The 18,099-nt window shown below is 33.7% G+C and overlaps 3 protein-coding genes across 3 annotated transcripts; all 3 read right to left on the bottom strand.

Moving 5' to 3' along the window:
* Positions 1 to 4,811: 4,811 nt before the first annotated feature.
* LOC120139479 (acyl-coenzyme A thioesterase 13-like) lies at positions 4,812 to 5,613 on the bottom strand. The gene is made up of 3 exons (XM_039154678.1): positions 5,449 to 5,613; positions 5,213 to 5,353; positions 4,812 to 4,955 (listed from the first exon to the last, which is right to left on the bottom strand). The coding sequence occupies exons 1-3, from the start codon at positions 5,611 to 5,613 to the stop codon at positions 4,812 to 4,814; spliced, it is 450 nt and encodes a 149-aa protein (XP_039010609.1).
* Positions 5,614 to 8,820: 3,207 nt separating this feature from the next.
* On the bottom strand, positions 8,821 to 10,899 carry LOC120139478 (patellin-3-like). The gene is made up of 3 exons (XM_039154677.1): positions 9,523 to 10,899; positions 9,300 to 9,435; positions 8,821 to 9,160 (listed from the first exon to the last, which is right to left on the bottom strand). The coding sequence occupies exons 1-3, from the start codon at positions 10,839 to 10,841 to the stop codon at positions 8,909 to 8,911; spliced, it is 1,707 nt and encodes a 568-aa protein (XP_039010608.1). The 5' UTR covers positions 10,842 to 10,899; the 3' UTR covers positions 8,821 to 8,908.
* A 5,372-nt stretch (positions 10,900 to 16,271) lies between these two features.
* On the bottom strand, positions 16,272 to 17,899 carry LOC120139537 (berberine bridge enzyme-like 18). Its single transcript, XM_039154718.1, has one exon. It carries the CDS (start codon positions 17,885 to 17,887, stop codon positions 16,277 to 16,279), a length of 1,611 nt encoding a protein of 536 aa, XP_039010649.1. The 5' UTR covers positions 17,888 to 17,899; the 3' UTR covers positions 16,272 to 16,276.
* Positions 17,900 to 18,099: the final 200 nt, after the last annotated feature.

The following is an 18,099-nucleotide window of genomic DNA, read 5'->3' as shown; positions in this document are numbered from 1 at the left end:
ACATATAACGATTCGAAGGTCAATTTTTCTTTTTAAAAAAGAAAGAGCAAGAAAACACAAGATTGGATACAATGCTTATATACATTACTTATGTTTAATTGAACTTATAGGATATGTGTAATAGTATTTCGTAAGATAAGTTTAGGAATTTTATTAATCTATTTAAAATATATCAACAACTAGTTGATCTAGTAAGATGAGATACTAGATTCCTTAAGTAAGGTAAGAGATTTGAATCCTGACGTATGCGAATAAAGTAAACTAGATTGGGATGGTCGCCCCTGCTACTGCAGTACACGATTCGGATTAATCGATTAAAAGATCGAATATAATTAGTTATACAAAAAAATCTATTTAAAACATAAATGGATAATGGATAATTTTTATTTGTCTTGATACATAGCTTAAGTAATGAGATTTTCAATAACTTTTCACAGTAATTTGGGTAAACCAACGAAACCCAAAATAGGAACTTTTTGGCTTATCATGGAAAGAAATCAAAAGATGTAAATTGGTTAATGTCTATATAAAACTCAAAATCTCCAAAGGCCAAATCCCAACACTTCAGCAATTTGCTAGAGAAATATGATGGCCAAATATACTCTCGTGCTTGCCCTTCTTTTGACTGGTTTGTTTTCTTCATTCATAATAAACAAAATTTCTTAGGTTGAAAATGAATTTGAGATATTTTCTTTATTGCAGTTATTTCAATGGTATCTGAGATTGAAGCAAAAAGCTGCATAGAGGTGTTAGATCAAACCAATTGTGTGATCAACGACTGTCAGAAATTGTGTTTCCAAAGGTTCCAATCAATGGATGGCCGATGTCTTGTTAATGGAGGATCACCTGCAGAACCCCATTATATGTGTGTGTGTTTTTGATTGTCCTCTTTTCTCTTAATTATTATGTATTTCCGGTAATAGATTCAAAAATATTTTTAAGGTGGACACATATATATTAATAATATAAATTTTCTGTATGGGATGAATACAAATAAAATTTGAAGTTAAATACAATTAATAAATAATTATCTGTGAAAAAATTTAAATTTCTGGATGAGAGAAAGGACTGTTCAAGATCAAATTTGGGATCTGTAGGTATACTTTGTCGATGCACTGATTTAACTAATATGTTTTTGTTTTAATTTTTTAAAATATTATACTTTAAAGAAATTAATTAAGATAATAATTTGCGAATTTAATTTAAAATCTCAAAAATAAAAATATTTTATTTTTTTATATATTCAAAATATTTTACTTTTTAAATATATATTCAAAATATTTTACTTTAAAGAAATTAATTAAGATAACAGTTTTGAAATTGAGAGATGACATTTCCATTTAGATAACTATTTGACTAGGCCCGTAAACGAACCAAACGCACACGAACGGAGGTATGTTCATGTTCGTTCATTTAATAAATAAACGAACATAAACGAACATGAACATAAACGAACACGAACATAAACGAACAATTTTTTTTGTTCATGTTCGTTTATTAAGGAATAGAACTTGTTCATGTTCGTTCATTTAATAAATAAACGAACATAAACGAACACGAACATAAACGAACGCGAACATAAATGAACACGAACATAAACGTTGGAGACCCTACCTAGGGGTATAAATGAGCCGAGTCGAGCTTGAGTATTGCTGAGCCCGACTCGAACTCGAAAACTTTCAAAGTCAGCTCGACTCGACTCAAAAACTCTCGAGCTTAAAATTATAAAGCTCGACTCGAACTCAAAATATAATATTGAAACTCGACTCGAATTAAAAAAAAAATTAAGAGCTCGATTCAAGCTCGATTCTGAGCTCGACATTGCCCCAAGCGCAAAGATGCTTAAACCTATTCTCCCCCATCTTCTTTTATATAAGTTACCAACCCCGAGCTGCTTGTTTGCTACTGATGTGGGATTGCATAACTTTCCTCCACTTTCTTTCTTCCTCTCTCCTGCAACAACAGTCGAGATGAACACAATTGTATTTCATGTGATTGTCGACCTTAATCTTTGGGGATCAAACAAACATATCCTTAGCTTTGTGTTATGTAGAAGTTGAAAATTGGGAGATGAGAGAAGTAGGTTAGTTTATTGTTCACACCAACTCATACATCAAAAACCATTCTTTCTTGGCTGGCTAAACTTCCATATCTAGATGGCGCACAAAATTTATTTGATGAAACGCGTTAAAGAACTTCTCAACCTATGGAATAAGGCCTCACCATTATTGGGTTCTTGAGTTCAAAGTAAGCTGACTTGAGTTGCTGGTTGATCACTATTTACTTGTAAATTCGAATACTCCATTATATATGAAAGAAAAGAAGATTATTTGAGTAGAAGAAATGGTGTTTACTTAACATCCCTTTCGGAATCCATCACCTTTGGACTTGGTTTCTGGGACTCCTCTTTGCTCATCGAATAACCAGCTGGTGGCGCAGTCACATAGGGTTCCGGCGTAGTGGATGTTGACGGTGCTGGGTATGCAGCTTATGGATCGTTCAAAAAGAACTAAACCATGTTAATATTGTGTGGTTTTCCAAATAAAATTTGGTTAATTATGGAGTTGGTCATCAGAATATCAGATTAATTAATATTTTTAAGATACTTACAAATTGGTCACCAAAATTGATTTAAGAAGATTGGGTTAAACATAAATGAATGAACATAAACGAACATAATCGAACGAACATAAACGAACATAATCGAACGAACATAACCGAACGTTCACGAACGTAAATGAACGAACGAGACCTATGTTCATGTTCGTTCATTTAATTAAACGAACACAAAATCTTGTTCATGTTCGTTCATTTAATAAATAAACGCACATAAACGAACTTCTCGCCGCACGGTTCGTTGAACGTTCAGTTCATTTACAGGCCTACATTTGACATTGAAAGCTTACACCTTTGACATTCATGATGCTTAAACCCGGAACCTCAAAGAATAACAATATTTTTATAAAAAAAATGTATCAAATAATAATCTTAGTAGACACTTTCATTTTTTAATTTTTTAATTAGTAATTGTATCACTTTTTAAGGTAAACTATCAAAATGGCCATTTTCATTTTATATTTGTTCGATTTTTGTCTTTAATTTTTTTAAATAATATTTTGGACACAAGGACGTTAAAGGAAATTAGTTTGATGATGTGGTACATCACTAAAATGGTTAACTTTTAACTTAACCCCTGAAATTTAGATAAAGTATTAATTTAAATCTTAAACTTTAGATAAAATATCAATTTAATCATTAAACTTCAGATAAATTTTTAATTTAACATTTGAACCTGACCAACGTTCCCTATTGCTCACCACCATCATTGGTCATCGGTGGCCACCATTGACCATTGTTGTCTTCCATCGTGTTGAACGAGCCCAGTGATAGGATTTCTAAACAGATGCAACCATTAACGAGAATCATGAAACCTCTGATCTCGTTGGAGCCCTCTATCTTTTTCTCTTCGAAAATGTATTTATTTTCTTTCTAGGTTCCCCAGTTGCTTCCCGGGGGAGGATGCAAGTGTTGATGTTGCTACCATTGTCTTTGTTGTCATCGCTCGAGTCTGTTACCGTTATTGGAGAGGTTGACCATTCAACTACTAGAAGTTGTTACTGGTTAAGGCTTCATTAATGGGCCAGGGTGACCCGGTGAAAGTTGGGTTGGGTATGGATGTGGGTAGGGTATGGGCTGAGTAGAGTTTGGGTGAATGGGTAAGGTTAAACCCACTGGTTTAATAAAATCCTTCCCCCATAACCGTTGATCCCTCTTCCCCAAAATCCCCAACTCTTATCCCAATTTCCAAAAAACTCAATCGAATCAATTCTCGATTTTTGGGGCGTTACAAGGATTTTTTTAGTAAATGTTTAGATTGAATTCGGGTTTAAGACATTAAATAGAGTTGAAAGGTTATTGTTTTGGCATTATGCCAAAATTAGCTCTCAGCGTTTATCATAATGGTTATTTTGGCCCTTATTCTATTTTTTAGAGTATTTTGGCCTAACTTTTCATTTTAGGGAAAAAAGACTCCAACATTTGGCAGAAAAATTACTTCGTCCCTTATTCTTTTTTCTAGGGCATTTTAGCCTCTAATATTTTATTTTAGGTAAAAAAAACTCCTATTTTGGAACGTTAATCGTGTGTTAACTAATGATTTTCATCTATAGGGAGTTTTTTGTCCAAAGTGAACGTGGAGGCTAAAATACTCAAAAAATGAATAAGGGCCAAAGTGATCATTTTAATAAACGTGGGGGCTATTTTTGATATTATGATTTTTTATAAAAAAAATAGTCATAGTTGACGGTAACTGGGGTAATGGTCAATGTCAACAAATGATGATGAAAAGAGCAAAAGGAAGAAGAGAAGAATAAGGGAAAGAAGAAATGAGAGGAGGAGAAAATGAAAGTAAAAGATTAAACGGCGTCGTTTAAGAACTATTCTTAACGCACCGATCATACCATTTTCTAAAGCGCCATCGACCCATGTGACCATATTCATACTTGAAAAGTAGGGTTATTTCTCATTGTGTTATGCATATATATAATAATTGGTGGACGTCTCCGAATGCAAGATAAGTGCAATTGATGGCTATGACAAAGAAGTTTAGAATGTTGTTCATCCTTAAATACCAACAAAATCAACTTAATATGCCACCTGTTGCATTAAGCCTTGGAGAGAAGAGAGTATTTAACCAAAGGCAAACATAGGTCCACAATCCACGTAGTAAACATGTCATCAAATAGCAAGGCACAAACGAAATTCAATTAAATTTCTCTTATTAGGATCATGTGTGAGTCTATTATTACATTTTACATCCTTGTTTGGGGAGGGAGGCACTTGGTATGACGAGCCTGTGCAAAAATTCTGGCTGTTTTTTTCTTGCGAAACTCGACATTCACGACGGCAACCGTCTTCCCAACTCGCAACGCCCTGCCTTCTATCTCAATTTCCTCCTGCATAGCATCATTAACAACAACATTACGAAACTGATATATAGATAGACGAGAAAGAGCATGAACCAAGCGACCTGAGTGGTTAAAGGAATGTTGTTATGCTTTGAGGTCTCGGATTCGAGCATGATGTCTATAGGGTTGTATGAGCGTTCATTGTCAAATAATTGAAAATCTTTGAATAGATATTACCTTATATTCAGGTAGACTAATAAGAAAAAATAGACGAGGAAGAAGAAAAATGAAATTGAGTGACGTACATCGGCAAAAGCAGTATCCAAATAAGAGACAGTGATCTCCACGGAGACTCCAGTGGGGAGTCCATAAGTGTGTATAACCGCAGAACCAACCAAGTCCACCAGTGATGCAGTGCCTCCACCATGTAACACATTCATTGGATTCTTTCGCCCCGTTAACACAAAACAAAACAATCCCATATTAGTAATCCAATTACCTAATTCATTTAGAATTTCAATTGAGAGAAAGAGAGGGCAACCAGAAATCGAACTGGGATTTTCATGGAGCAAAGCAGTCGGCCCTGTTCGATCAACTCGACGTGGAGTCCCAGACCCTGCATGATGAAGTCCTCAAAGAATCGAGAAAGTATTTCATTGCCGTCCAGACCTTTCTCCAAGTTTTTCTTCACTGTTTCAAACTCCATTCGCTTTTTGGTCTGCTTCTTCCTCGCAATTACCTAACTCAATTGTCAGCAACAGCATGAAAAAGAAACTTATTATATAATGTTTCATGCGCCTATGCGTTTTATTTTTGGGGTGAAGTACACAAACGGTCCCCCGACTAAAGAATACTATTTTGTTGAGTTCTCTGACTATTAAAAGTTATGAAATGGTCCCTTGACTATATGGCATTGCTAGAATCCCACAACTATTAAAAGTTACAAAATTATCGTATGACTATTCATATGCTCCTAACCTACCCTTCTCTGTTAAAAAGTAAACAGAAGTTTGAGCTGGACGTTAACCAGCTGACTGTGATAAGATAAAGTTTGATCACAAAATCTTAAACGACTATTATATCTCAGTCAGCGGGTTAACGTTCAGCTCAGACTGTCATCAATTTGTTAACAAAAAAGGAAGAGTTTGTAATATATGAATAGTTAGATGATCATTTTGTAATTTGTAATAATCGATGAACTCAATAAAGTAATATCCTATAGTTGATGGATCATTTTATAACTTATAATAATCAAAGTACTCAATGATGCATCACTTTATAATCGGAGAACCATTTATGTGATTTACCTTTATTTTTTTGTAGAAAGGAAGTTCACAATCTTTCATAAATTTTATCGAATCTAAGGTCAAACAATACCAAACTTATATTTTCAATGCAATGTTTTAAGCCTCGAATCAATCAAGTGATTTATATATATATATATATATATATATCTTAAATTATTTTTTAATAAATTGTATACAGATAGTTAAAAATTGAATTGAATGAGAGTTGCATACTTAGACTATATATATATATGGGTTAATTTTTAATGAGGCCATTATCTTTTTTTTAAAATTAATTTACATAAATGATAAATTTTGTTTTGATTCCTTCAAATCTTAAAATTATAGATTAATCCATTTAAAAATTATACCCTTAACTAAGGTGCGGAGGTTCCGGATTCACCCCCACATCATGACGACACTTTTGAGAGTGTATATTAGAAACTTTATTTAAAACGACAAGAGTCCCTAAACAAACAACTATTATATAAGATTCCATCAAACATAGTACAGATAAGAAATAGACAATTAACGTCATTTTAACTATACATTTTACTGTTATTCAGAATTTAAACACAATATAGATTAAATAAATAATGAAATTTTTAATTTTTTTTATTCCATGTTCATTCACAACATGGAATAAGAGATGGCTTGACAATTTTTTTCTTTTTTAAAATGATTATAAGATAATATTTACTCATAATCTTTATTAATCATTGTTGACGTATATACTATATAGATATAACTATTCGAATCTAAGACTTCAGAGAAAAATAACACTATTTTTAACTACTAAAGTCATATAACAAATAGGACTTGATAAACTTAACTCCAAATAAACCTTTGGGAATTCATGTTTTCAGAAGTTCATCCTATTCTAGTTTTACATGTTTAAAACTCTGATACATTCTCCCATCTATATTAGTACGACAATTTAATAAAATTTTAAATATTAAGATCTTGAATATTTTAAAATACTAATAATTCATATATATATATAATATATTTAAAGTTATTTCACTATTTTTAAATATAATTTTTATATTATAAAATATTAAAATTAAATAAAAATTAAATTAATATAAATAACTACAATTTTAAAATTATAAATCAGTAAAACACGTTGAAAAGCTCGCAGACAGAAAAGCAACCCAAAGCCCCACATGGCTCTGCCATTTCTCTGCGCTTTGACTTAGCCTTTTGTCCCCACTCTTCTTATTATAAAAATAAATAAATAAAAGGATAATACGCATAGTTTTATTATGAGTTAATATAATTTAAATTAATTTAAAACGATTTAAAATTTATAATATTTTTAGGTACAATCATAAATGTTATAAAAAATATAACATTTTTGTTTTAACTTAAAGTGTTATTTTGTCAAATCTAAAAAAATTGTATTTTTAATAAGATTTTTTTAAAACTTATATTAACAAGTTACTTTTAGAATTTTTAACCTACTTATATCCGAGTTGAGCTAGTTTCATGAATCATAAAATAAATAAATTGAACAAAGACTTAGGCTTAGCTTTCACCTAGTCACGGCTTCAAACCCTCGAAATCACACAAATTTTAGAACCCCAAATTGAACAATTAAAAAAACACTATAAAATTTAAAGTTATCTAGTTTAATATACGGGTTATAAATTCTTTTAAATTTAGAAACGATTAATTAAAATTTATAATTAGATATTTAATAATCAAATTTTTAAATATAAATAGTATCACATTATTATACACATATCATAAAGTTTGATACTAACAATCATATGGCTATATATTTTCTTTATAATTTATATAAATAATTTGTTTTCATTTTTAAAACTTTATATGTTTGTTTCATTTTTAAAATTTTATAAATTTATCTTTAATATAAAATTACATATCCGTCCATGATACCACCTTACAGCGTCTTTCATCTACCTCCATTTATACCCTAGGCTTGAACATTTAGAACCACCGGACGCTCTATTTACCATCCAATCCTTAAACAGCCACAGCCTTAAACTCTGCTATTAGTTGAAAATATTTTATACATAACAGCTTTAGAACATTACACGAAAAATTCAGGCCTTGGACAGAAGATAATTAAAGTGTTAATCGGTGGAATGATGGAAATACAAAACAAGGGGTTGCTTTACAGAATAATAAAAATACTAAACTAAACCAAAAGATTCTTTTAAAAAAGGAAGCGGCTGTTTCATTATCTTTTGCCTTTTATCTCTTTTACTGCCTAAAAAGTCCCAAAACTGAATTATAAAAATGGACCAACATGCATGCGCCAATCATGCATACCTTTTACTATTTAACTAAACATGAAATTCACTAGCAAACCATATAATTATTTTTAAAAAATAGTTTATTTGACTGAACAGATATTTCAATTAACTCTTGACTGTGCTCATTGAGATACTAGTTTAATTAATATAATTGTAAGATTAAAATATCAAATTTATATATAGTTATTATAATTTATACCATTAAAAATTTAAACCAATTCAATCATAAACAGTGGTTTGCAACTTACTGGGAAAAAGGCAGTATAGGTATAGAGTTTTATATACACAAACCAGGCAACTATATCTAATAATAATAATAATTAAATAAAATAAACAACTTCAGAGTTCAAAAAAATAAAAATTAAATATTCAAAACAAACAAAATGACAAATTTTATAGTGTATTTTTCATTGTTCAATTTGGGGTTCTATTTCTAATCAGATGTAGTTGGCATGGTCTTGAAGCGATAGAGGAGCTTCTTCTTCTTCGAGGTGGGATTGTGGATGGTGAGAACAACCTTGCCAGGCTCACCAGTCTTGAAATTGTTGCACACCACCGAACAACCAAGTACCTTCTTGCTCTTCTGGATTATTATGGTGTAGCTGTCTTCACCGCTGGGCATGAACTCTGCACCGTAGCTCACATCCCATCCAACAACTCTCACCTCCCATGTCACAGAACATGCCTGCAAATACAGTGTTTCCAGAGTATCCAAAGACGAATGTGGTATTAAACGTTAGTTTTACACGAATCCCTAGAGCCATGGGTCAAAATGTTTCATTGGATTCTCTCGATAAAAGTGAAAGCTGAAGGCCATTACTTACCTCAGTAACTGGTAACTCAACTGTGTGCTTTGCCGCTGGTTTAACAGTTTCCTCGATGACGGCATCGGTGTTGGCGAATTCACCGTCTTTGCCCAGTCCTCCATATTTGACTGGCACTTGCTCGGCAGCGATGTATCTATATAATAAATATACAAGATAATGTCATTTAAACTGAGGTTTATAGATAGAAAAAGGAGAAAAGTTTCGATATTTAGTGACGAACCTGAAAAGGGTATCTGCAGATTTAGAAGGGGCTGCAAAGACAAACTTGCTTCTGGTTCTTTGTGTCAAAAATGGACTTATCATCTTATTGACTGCAAGGTACCACCATGGTACATTGATGAACATCTGTCTGGCTACAAATTCTGGGTAGTTGTCCTGCAGCAACTGAAGCGCTTGTTTGGTTGCTTGTCTAAGCTCCCATTTGGTAAGTCCCGGGGAATTCTTGAGGTCATTGATTTGAACAATAGTGCATACTCCACCGGGGCTGAAATCTAGTTTCCTGATACTCTTTTCCAGGAATTGGATTCTCCATCTCAAGAAATTTTGCCTCTTGTCTTCATCAGAGAATGTTCTCTGGTAAAGCTCCTTGTTTTGGAACTCCCCGAACACATTATAGCACACCGGGTGTCCTTCTTTGTCAAAACCGTGCATGAACACCACTTTCTCTAAGTTATCACCCAAATCTTGTTCCACAAGTTCATCGATGCCGAACTCTTTTCGCCAACGGATGGTGTTTTGGAGCATGGTGAATGCCTCCTTCACCTTGAAATCCCTGGCTCTTAGAAATTTCAGGAGAATGACATCGCTTCTTTCGTCTGCGAGAAGTGGTACGCCCCATATAGATATCTCCTGTGGGAGCACTTTTTTAGCATCATCTTTTTTTTGTTCTTCCGGCACCGGATCGGCGTTTGCTTCTACTGGTTCTTTAGCTGCTTCCGGTGATTGCTCTGTTTGAACTGAAGAAGAGACCGAAACGACTGTATCTTCGATGGCTTCGACAGTCTTGGCACCGTCATCTTCCGGAGAGGCAGAGCCAACAGAAGCAGCAGCCTTCTCTTCTGTATCTACCGATTCAATGCTTTCTTCCTTCGGCAATTGGTTCTTTGTTTCTTCTTCTGATTTGGGCTCTTCTTTGACAGATTCATCCTGTGGCTCTTGTTGTTGTCGTGGCATTGCAGACCCAAAAAACTCATGCTTGTCGAGGGCTTCTCGAACAAGCATTTTAAGTTCCTCGACAGCTTTCTTTTGATTGTCGACAAGATCAGCAACCCTAGTGCTTTCTTCCTTGTAAGAACCGGACTGAGGAACTTTTTCATCACCATCACCATTTGTCACCGCATCCGATGTCTTAGTCTCTAAAGCCTCCTTACGCCCAGCCTGGTTCGGCTTCACTGATTCTTCATCGCTTTCAGGTGCCGGCGGTGGCTCTTTCGCTGCAACCGCCGGAACCAACGGAGATTTCTCATCTTGTGGCACGTCGGCAACATCCACAATCGGCACCTCGTCTGCCTGAGCATTCATCTGAACTTCGTCAGCCATAATTAATGGCTATTATACAAAAAGAATGACAATGAAACTGGAAACGAGAATGGGAGAAAGAGAGTGAATGTGTAGTTTGAAGATGCAGAGAGCACTTTTTAAAGAGATGGGAGAGAGAAGAAGAAGCTGATTTGAGGGGACCCACTACCCTCCAATTTACAATCTGGCAAGCTCTTTTCTGATTAGGAGATAATGGTAGGGCATTAAGGGGAGTTACATAGAAATCATGGGCGCAGGTGGCGGCATTTTCATTTGAGATTCCCATGTGAATGGGCCTACAAACAACTCTCAACGGCAACTGCAGTTTCAAATTGAACCGTTGATGCGTTGGAAAATGGACACCTAGGATCCTCTTCATCCCATGTTAATCATACGCCGGGCCTACCTACTAACATCCAACAATCTCTTCCTTCCGTTACACAGTTCCATCTCAGATTATCAACTTCACCATATTCCCAAATTAAGTTTTTTTTTTTAAAAAAAAATCAATATATTTAATATATCTTTGGATACCAGCGTTACGAATTCCAATAAAAAATTATATTTTTTTGTGATAATAAAAAAATATTGTTAAAAAAATAAAATATTTTTAATAGCTTGAAGTCATCACATCGGCGTGACGAATTCCAATAGGTGAATTTTGAAATTTTTTGCCCGTTGGGTGGAATGGTGGCCAATCATCAAATTTTAAAAAAAAATCAAGGAAACTCGTCACGCCGGTGTGAAGAGGTCCAATGACTACATTGGAGATGGTTTTTAGTATAAATAGGGATTTAGGGTGAAGATTTTGATGTATGAGAAGTGAAAAAAATTGAGATTATCAAATCATGTGGTTGTGGGAAAATTTTGGGTATGATTTGACGAACTATGTTTATGGGTTTGAAAACACGGACTCGGAGACTTACTATTCGGATTCAAACTCTTCTTCAGATGAATAGTAGGAAAAGGAGGCAATAAAATACATAATTGAGGATCATAAGAAGAAGATTATGAGAATGGAGGAAAATAAGAAGAAGTATGAAGATTTACCAAAGCGACGTAGCAAACGACTCATTGACAGGGGAGAAAAAACTAAAAATATTACTATAGAAATTGATAAGAAGAAAAAAAAGACGAAAGAGAAATACGAAGGTGTCTTAATCCGACGTAGTGAACAAATTGTAGAGAGATCTAAAAAAATTGAAAATAACATATTGTAAAAATGTGTTTGTGCCCAAACATTTGGAGTATTATGCAATCATTGACATCGTAAAATTGTTGCATCTCATACATCAGGCTCAACATCCAAACCTTGTCCATCTGAAGCATCCTAAAAAATATTGGAATCATCAACTAATGGTGTGTCGTCATCTTCCAATAATAGAACAATATCTTCATCATCATCACTAAACTCAAAAAGGCTTTCACTGAACCGTCTAATAAGGTTATCATCAACAACACTTGCATGTGGTTTAGAGGATCCTGCTTCTTCTGTTCGTGGTGTTATTACTGATGAGGTCGAAAAATCTATTGTAATTATGGTTTTGACATTAATCTCGACCATATTATTATTTGATGATTGATGAAGTCCAACCATAACAGCTACATCGTCATCATTATCAAGCTGGATTATTCAATATGTGATTGGATTTGAGGAGAACAGGTGCCGATAACTTAAAGATGAAAAATAAGCTCTAAGTTTTCTCTCAATTTTTTGCATCATTTGGCGATGAGATACATCTAGATGGAACATCATATTGACGAGCCTATGTGACTTAAACACAACACCAATATCAATATGTAGAATTTCGCCATTGTAATGGACAATTTTAAAGAACTTGTTGCTCATTGTTTAAACTGTATTTCGTTAGTTGAGAGGAGTGTGTAAGAATTTGAAGATGATCTAAACTCAAGGGAAATAAACAAAAAAGAGAAGTATCATTCCTAAAATTTAAATATTGTAGAGAATTAAAAGGATACATGTCATTTTCTTTTCATTGACATATCACACTAACTCAGCTAAACTGAAATAATTTAGAGAATCAGATAATCTAATGTAATTTTAAGTTAATGCTTCTAATGTAATGTACGAGTACATTTTAATTAACTTAGATAAACATGATTGAGTCAACTCGGCTGAATCAACTCGAACTAAGTCAAGTCGTTGACTTTGATTGACCGTTGATTTTGACTAGAGTTGACTTTGACCTTGATCAAAGTTGACTTTGACTTTAGCCATAAAGTCAAATTTTCTGAAAAGTCATATTTTATGAATTTTCGACGTCCTGAGTCCGAATCCGAAGTTAGTTTTGTCAAAATCAGAACCAAAAGCCTCCGAACTGACCGTCAAACCTAAACATGCATGTGCACTTAAGTATTTTTTTAAGAATAATTAAATTAAGGTTAATGACTGATCTAAGATATTGTTATTTGAAGTGACAATAGACTCTCTCGATCATTTGAGAGCTTGACCCAAATCCTCTCGATCTGTTCGACATCGTGAGCCAGTGATTATTCGTATGATTCATAAACCCTTAGAATATTCGAATTAAAATATTATTCTGATAATAATTCTATTGCATTATGAATTAGGTTCGAGCACTGCTGCAGAGCGTAGAGAAGCAGGTGCTCAATAGACTTGTGACTAATCCCATTTTGTTATATGTGTTCCCTATGTGTCATATGATTGTTTTATCTGTTTTGAAACGTGATTTACCAATGTTGTTGATTTTTTACTGTTTATGAACTATGGTTATTTGATATATGTTATCTGGTTACTTGTTTCACTGAAAATATGATTATGTCGATTTATGGATCATGGAATTTACTGCTTACTATGAACTGTTTTATTGAGATATTGTTTGGGTAGGATTCCAGAGTATGGAGGTTCAGCTTTGATCAAGCTGGTAATTCTTTACGGACCTAATGTGACCCTTGAGTAGGCTCTGAGTCCCCAATAACTTTTTTAGGTAGGCTTTCAAGCCCTAAGATGCTCCCTTAGGTTGGCTTCTATACCCAATGGGCATGTGGTAAGTCCTTATGGACACAGTTTTGGGGAACTACATTTTAATGTACGGGATGAGGGTAATTATGAGTTTTAAAATTCAAGCTTCACTTTGACTTTTATGAAACTTTATTGAATTTTCTTGACTATTTTACTAATTACATTTTACTTGTACTATTATTAGAATGCACTGAGGTCCCTAACTCACTTCCCAAACTTTTTTTCCCTTTTATATACTTCATTAAGCTTTATCATTCATCATTTCAACACTCACACCTCATTCTCTATCATTACAACTCAAAATCACTACCACCACTATTTTCAACTCAATTTACTCAGCATAACCCCCTCATGTATCACACACCTCCACCACCAATCCATTATGAATAACATCCATCAATAACCAATCATTAAAACTACATCATCCTCATCGTCACATTAGCACACAAATTCAATCCTTAACTTATATCTCCATTTCATTTAAAACTTCAATCTTTACTAGTCACAAATTTCAATTATTTCACCTGAAACTTCAACCTTCACTAGTCACTAATTTTATTGAATTATATTACACTTAAATTCTGATATAAGCTTCAAAATATTTCTCATAATTAAACCTAGTGTAAATTAAACTCAACAACTAAATCGAATAAGGATAACAACAACTAAATCGAATAAGGATAACAACAACTAAATTCAAAATCAAAAGTGAAAGATATGAAATAATAAGGAAGATAATGGATTTTTCTTCTCTAGGTTATTGAGAATTTCAAGCTATGATTGTTTGTTATATGATCTGACCCATCAACTGATGGTGAAAGTCACAAGAAATGATATAAGTTAAATCTAAGTCGATCCAATAATCTTCGACAGAGATCTATAAAAGTTTTGTCTGATACATTGATTTGATTTTGTAGAATTCAGTTTTTTTAAATTAAATTAAAAACGATAGAGACAATGAAAAGGAGAAGTTTGATATCAATTTTGACTGAAGAATAACGACCGACATATAATCACTATTTAATCAATATATAATTTGGATTTGTCATTTATAAATAAAAAAATATTATGAACCCAATAAGTTATGTCTTTAACCCCTTTCTTATTACATTTTTCCTTTGGGTTTTCTTCCTTCTTTTTCATAGAATACAAAGATAATTTAGCTGTTTTTAAATTAAATTGAAAGAGCAAAAGAAGTTTAAAGAAAAACAATTGTTTTAAATAAACTTATATAAAAATATGTGAAAATAATTAATAATTTAACTTGTCGATTTAATATTTTTTTGAAATAATTTAAAATAATTATAAAATAATATATGTTCATAATTTTTATTAACTATTTTCAATATATACACCATGTAAAAAAAATCTACTTAACTCAAAACTTACCGAAATAATTTTACTTGTCATTTCAAACTGTTGTAACTCAGATAATGGAGATTAAAAATCGAATCGCCTTTTCGTTATAAATTGGTAGTATATTTTATTGATGAAAATAAATGAAATATGAATGATAATCTTTTGTAATTTACCCAAAACAAAAATTTCAAGTTTCTCAAATTGTAAAATTATTTGGGCCAACAAAGGAACTGTATCGTTAGCAACAATTCCCCCCTCTCCCTTCTTACCACTATAGCAGATTTGGGCTTCAATCAACTTTTACAAGTGACCGACAAATTTTATTCAGGCGCAAATTGAATTGGAACGTGGCTTAAATTATTTTTTAAACATTTTATTAAAGTTTATTTGAATAAATTTGATCGTTGAATCTGTTTAGTTTCATCTTAAATTAATTTGATTAAAAATTATTATATTTAAACATTTATTTTAGTCCATTTATTATGAAGATGGATTTAAATTTTTATGTATTAAAAAAATGACATTTTAATCAAATACGCTAAAGTTATTATTAGTTAATTTAGTTTGATTTATACGCTCTTTGAATTCCTCTTAACATATAAATGTTTTTTTTGTAAATTTTTACATAAAAAATTTAAACACTTATAAAATTTAAATATAAAAATAATTAATATCTAACTTCAAATTTCATTATCTTTGCTTACAATAATATATGTCATAATATAAACATGAATTATTTTTAAATGACATCAAAAATTATATATTGTAGTTATAATAATTATCATTATATAATCATTATAATGACAATAATAAGTGTACTATCCAATTTTGTTTAATTAGAACTATATAATGATAATAAAAACGTGTACACCGTCAAGATTTATACATAAAATAATGTAATAACGAAATTTATTTGAGAAAGTCTAAATAGCATAAAAAATATACAATGAGTTCATAAAATCATACTAAACTTACATATTATGGATGTTCCCAAAGGAAACTCCAACTGCTACAACTATAATATATTTAAGGATAGGGCAGTGGATCCACCTGAATATTTTAAATTGGTCCGTCCGTCCCTGAATATATTTGTTTAACGACGAAAAAGAGGGATACTCTGTTCATGTCTAAAGAAATTTCCGGGATCAACCAAGCTCTTCACATGAATCAATCTGTTGAAGTTTTTGTTGAAATATGGAAGACCCCATTTGCTTGCTTGTTTATAGCTGGTGTATACGCCATTGTTATTAGTTCCGAGGTCCAGGTCCCGGTAGTTCATGTAGGCTCGCCGAGGCGATTTCGAAACGTAGGGTTTCATGTATCCGTATAGCCTTCTCATGAAGTTTATATACCACTGAGATGATGCAGCATCTTCTTCTCCCCATCCCACTGCATAATGAATGTTGAATAAATTCCCTGCCCTATGAGGGTACGGCGATTCCGACTCCGGAATATCGTCCATGTTGCCGCCATAGGGGCTGAAGATAAGCTGCAACGATTCGTCTTCGAAAAACCATTGCCAGAGGCCTTCTAGTCCGGTTTCGGGTATAGGTTCCGTGACATAGTCCGATTTCCCTTTAAAGATCACTGCAGTGCCTGTCCTATTGAGCAAGATTTCTAATGGTTCACTTTGTGGGATTTCGGCAAAGTAAAGGATACTTTGGATCCAACTCATTTCAATACAATCTTGTCGTGTTATTCCGAGCTCCGGGAAGCTTTCTTGCATCAATGGAAGAAGATCATCAGTTCTACCAAGATACAAGGAAGTGAAAGAAGCTTGTATTGTTCTTGTTCCATCTTGTCGGCTCGAATTCACAGCTCTTAAAAAGAGTCTGATGTACAAATCTTCATTGATCTTTGGTGCAATGGATTGCCATTTGTGAACAAGCATTGTTCCATTCTCTTCCAGTGTTCTATTCACGGTAAAGACAGTCACAGTCGATGGAACGGTGACTAAGTTCACTTTCCACGCGACGACGACTCCGAAACTGGCTCCTCCGCCGCCTCGAATGGCCCAAAACAAATCTTCGCCCATAGAGTTCCTATCAAGAAGCTTTCCATTAACATCGACGAGCTCTGCGTCGATGATTTGATCAGCAGCGAGTCCGTATTTGCGCATCAGCATGCCATAGCCCCCGCCGCTAAAATGACCACCGACGCCCACAGTGGGACAAATACCGGCCGGGAAAGCAAGTGTTGCAGTTTTCTCCGCAATTCTGTAATATACTTCACCGATGGTGGCACCGGCTTGAATCCATGCGGTGTTATTTTCCGTGTCGACATCTATGGATCGTAAGTTAATCAAATCGATTATCACAAACGGGACTTGAGAAACGTAGGAAAGGCCCTCATAATCATGACCGCCGCTCCGTATCCTAACCTGCAAACCATGACTTCTCGAGCAATTAACGGTTGCTTGGATATGGGAAACGTGGGACGGCGTGACGATGGCTAAAGGCCTGAGGGTTGTAGGTGTAGAAACCCGAGCATTACGAAGGGAAAAAGCAAAGACGGACGAAAATGAAGAGTTGATTGGAGTGTAGATGACAGTGGAGATGAAATCAGAGTTGCTTGGATGCCTAGAAAGGCATTGGAGGAAGCTGCCGTGTTGTTGGTGAGTGTCACCCAAAGTCGGCCATGAAAACGACAAGAGAAGAGAAACTAGGAACAGATGAGGCATTGGGAGATTGTCATTAGACTTCATTTTTTTGGTGTGTTTGTGAATTGGCTAAGGCAAACCAAACATGGGGATTTTATAGCACCAAGGTGAAGGTGAAGGTGAATGTTGAATGCTTTGCGTTGCGTTGCCTTGCGTTGCCTTGCGTTGCGTTGCGTGTGAATTAACACTTTGACTATTCCCATTTTAGAACCGACCATGTTTATCACATTTTCAAAAAAAAAAAAACCATGTTTATC

The sequence above is a fragment of the Hibiscus syriacus genome, unplaced genomic scaffold (genome assembly GCF_006381635.1).
Source record: "Hibiscus syriacus cultivar Baekdansim isolate YM2019G1 unplaced genomic scaffold, ASM638163v2 tig00110761_pilon, whole genome shotgun sequence".
In the NCBI taxonomy this organism is placed as follows: Eukaryota; Viridiplantae; Streptophyta; class Magnoliopsida; order Malvales; family Malvaceae; genus Hibiscus; species Hibiscus syriacus.
The sequence above is the reverse complement of the archived record's forward strand: the minus strand, read 5'-3'. Positions and strand labels throughout refer to the sequence as shown.

Coding starts and splice junctions, on each gene's coding strand:
- LOC120139479 (XM_039154678.1), bottom strand. CDS start 5,613: ATGGAGTTTGAAACAGTGAAGAAAAACTTGGAGAAAGGTCTGGACGGC. Junction 5,354..5,448: donor AAATCCCAGTTCGATTTCTG/GTTGCCCTCTCT, acceptor ACGGGGCGAAAG/AATCCAATGAATGTGTTACA. Junction 4,956..5,212: donor TGGATACTGCTTTTGCCGAT/GTACGTCACTCA, acceptor GATGCTATGCAG/GAGGAAATTGAGATAGAAGG.
- LOC120139478 (XM_039154677.1), bottom strand. CDS start 10,841: ATGGCTGACGAAGTTCAGATGAATGCTCAGGCAGACGAGGTGCCGATT. Junction 9,436..9,522: donor TCTGCAGATACCCTTTTCAG/GTTCGTCACTAA, acceptor TTTATTATATAG/ATACATCGCTGCCGAGCAAG. Junction 9,161..9,299: donor TTGAGTTACCAGTTACTGAG/GTAAGTAATGGC, acceptor CTGTATTTGCAG/GCATGTTCTGTGACATGGGA.
- LOC120139537 (XM_039154718.1), bottom strand. CDS start 17,887: ATGAAGTCTAATGACAATCTCCCAATGCCTCATCTGTTCCTAGTTTCT.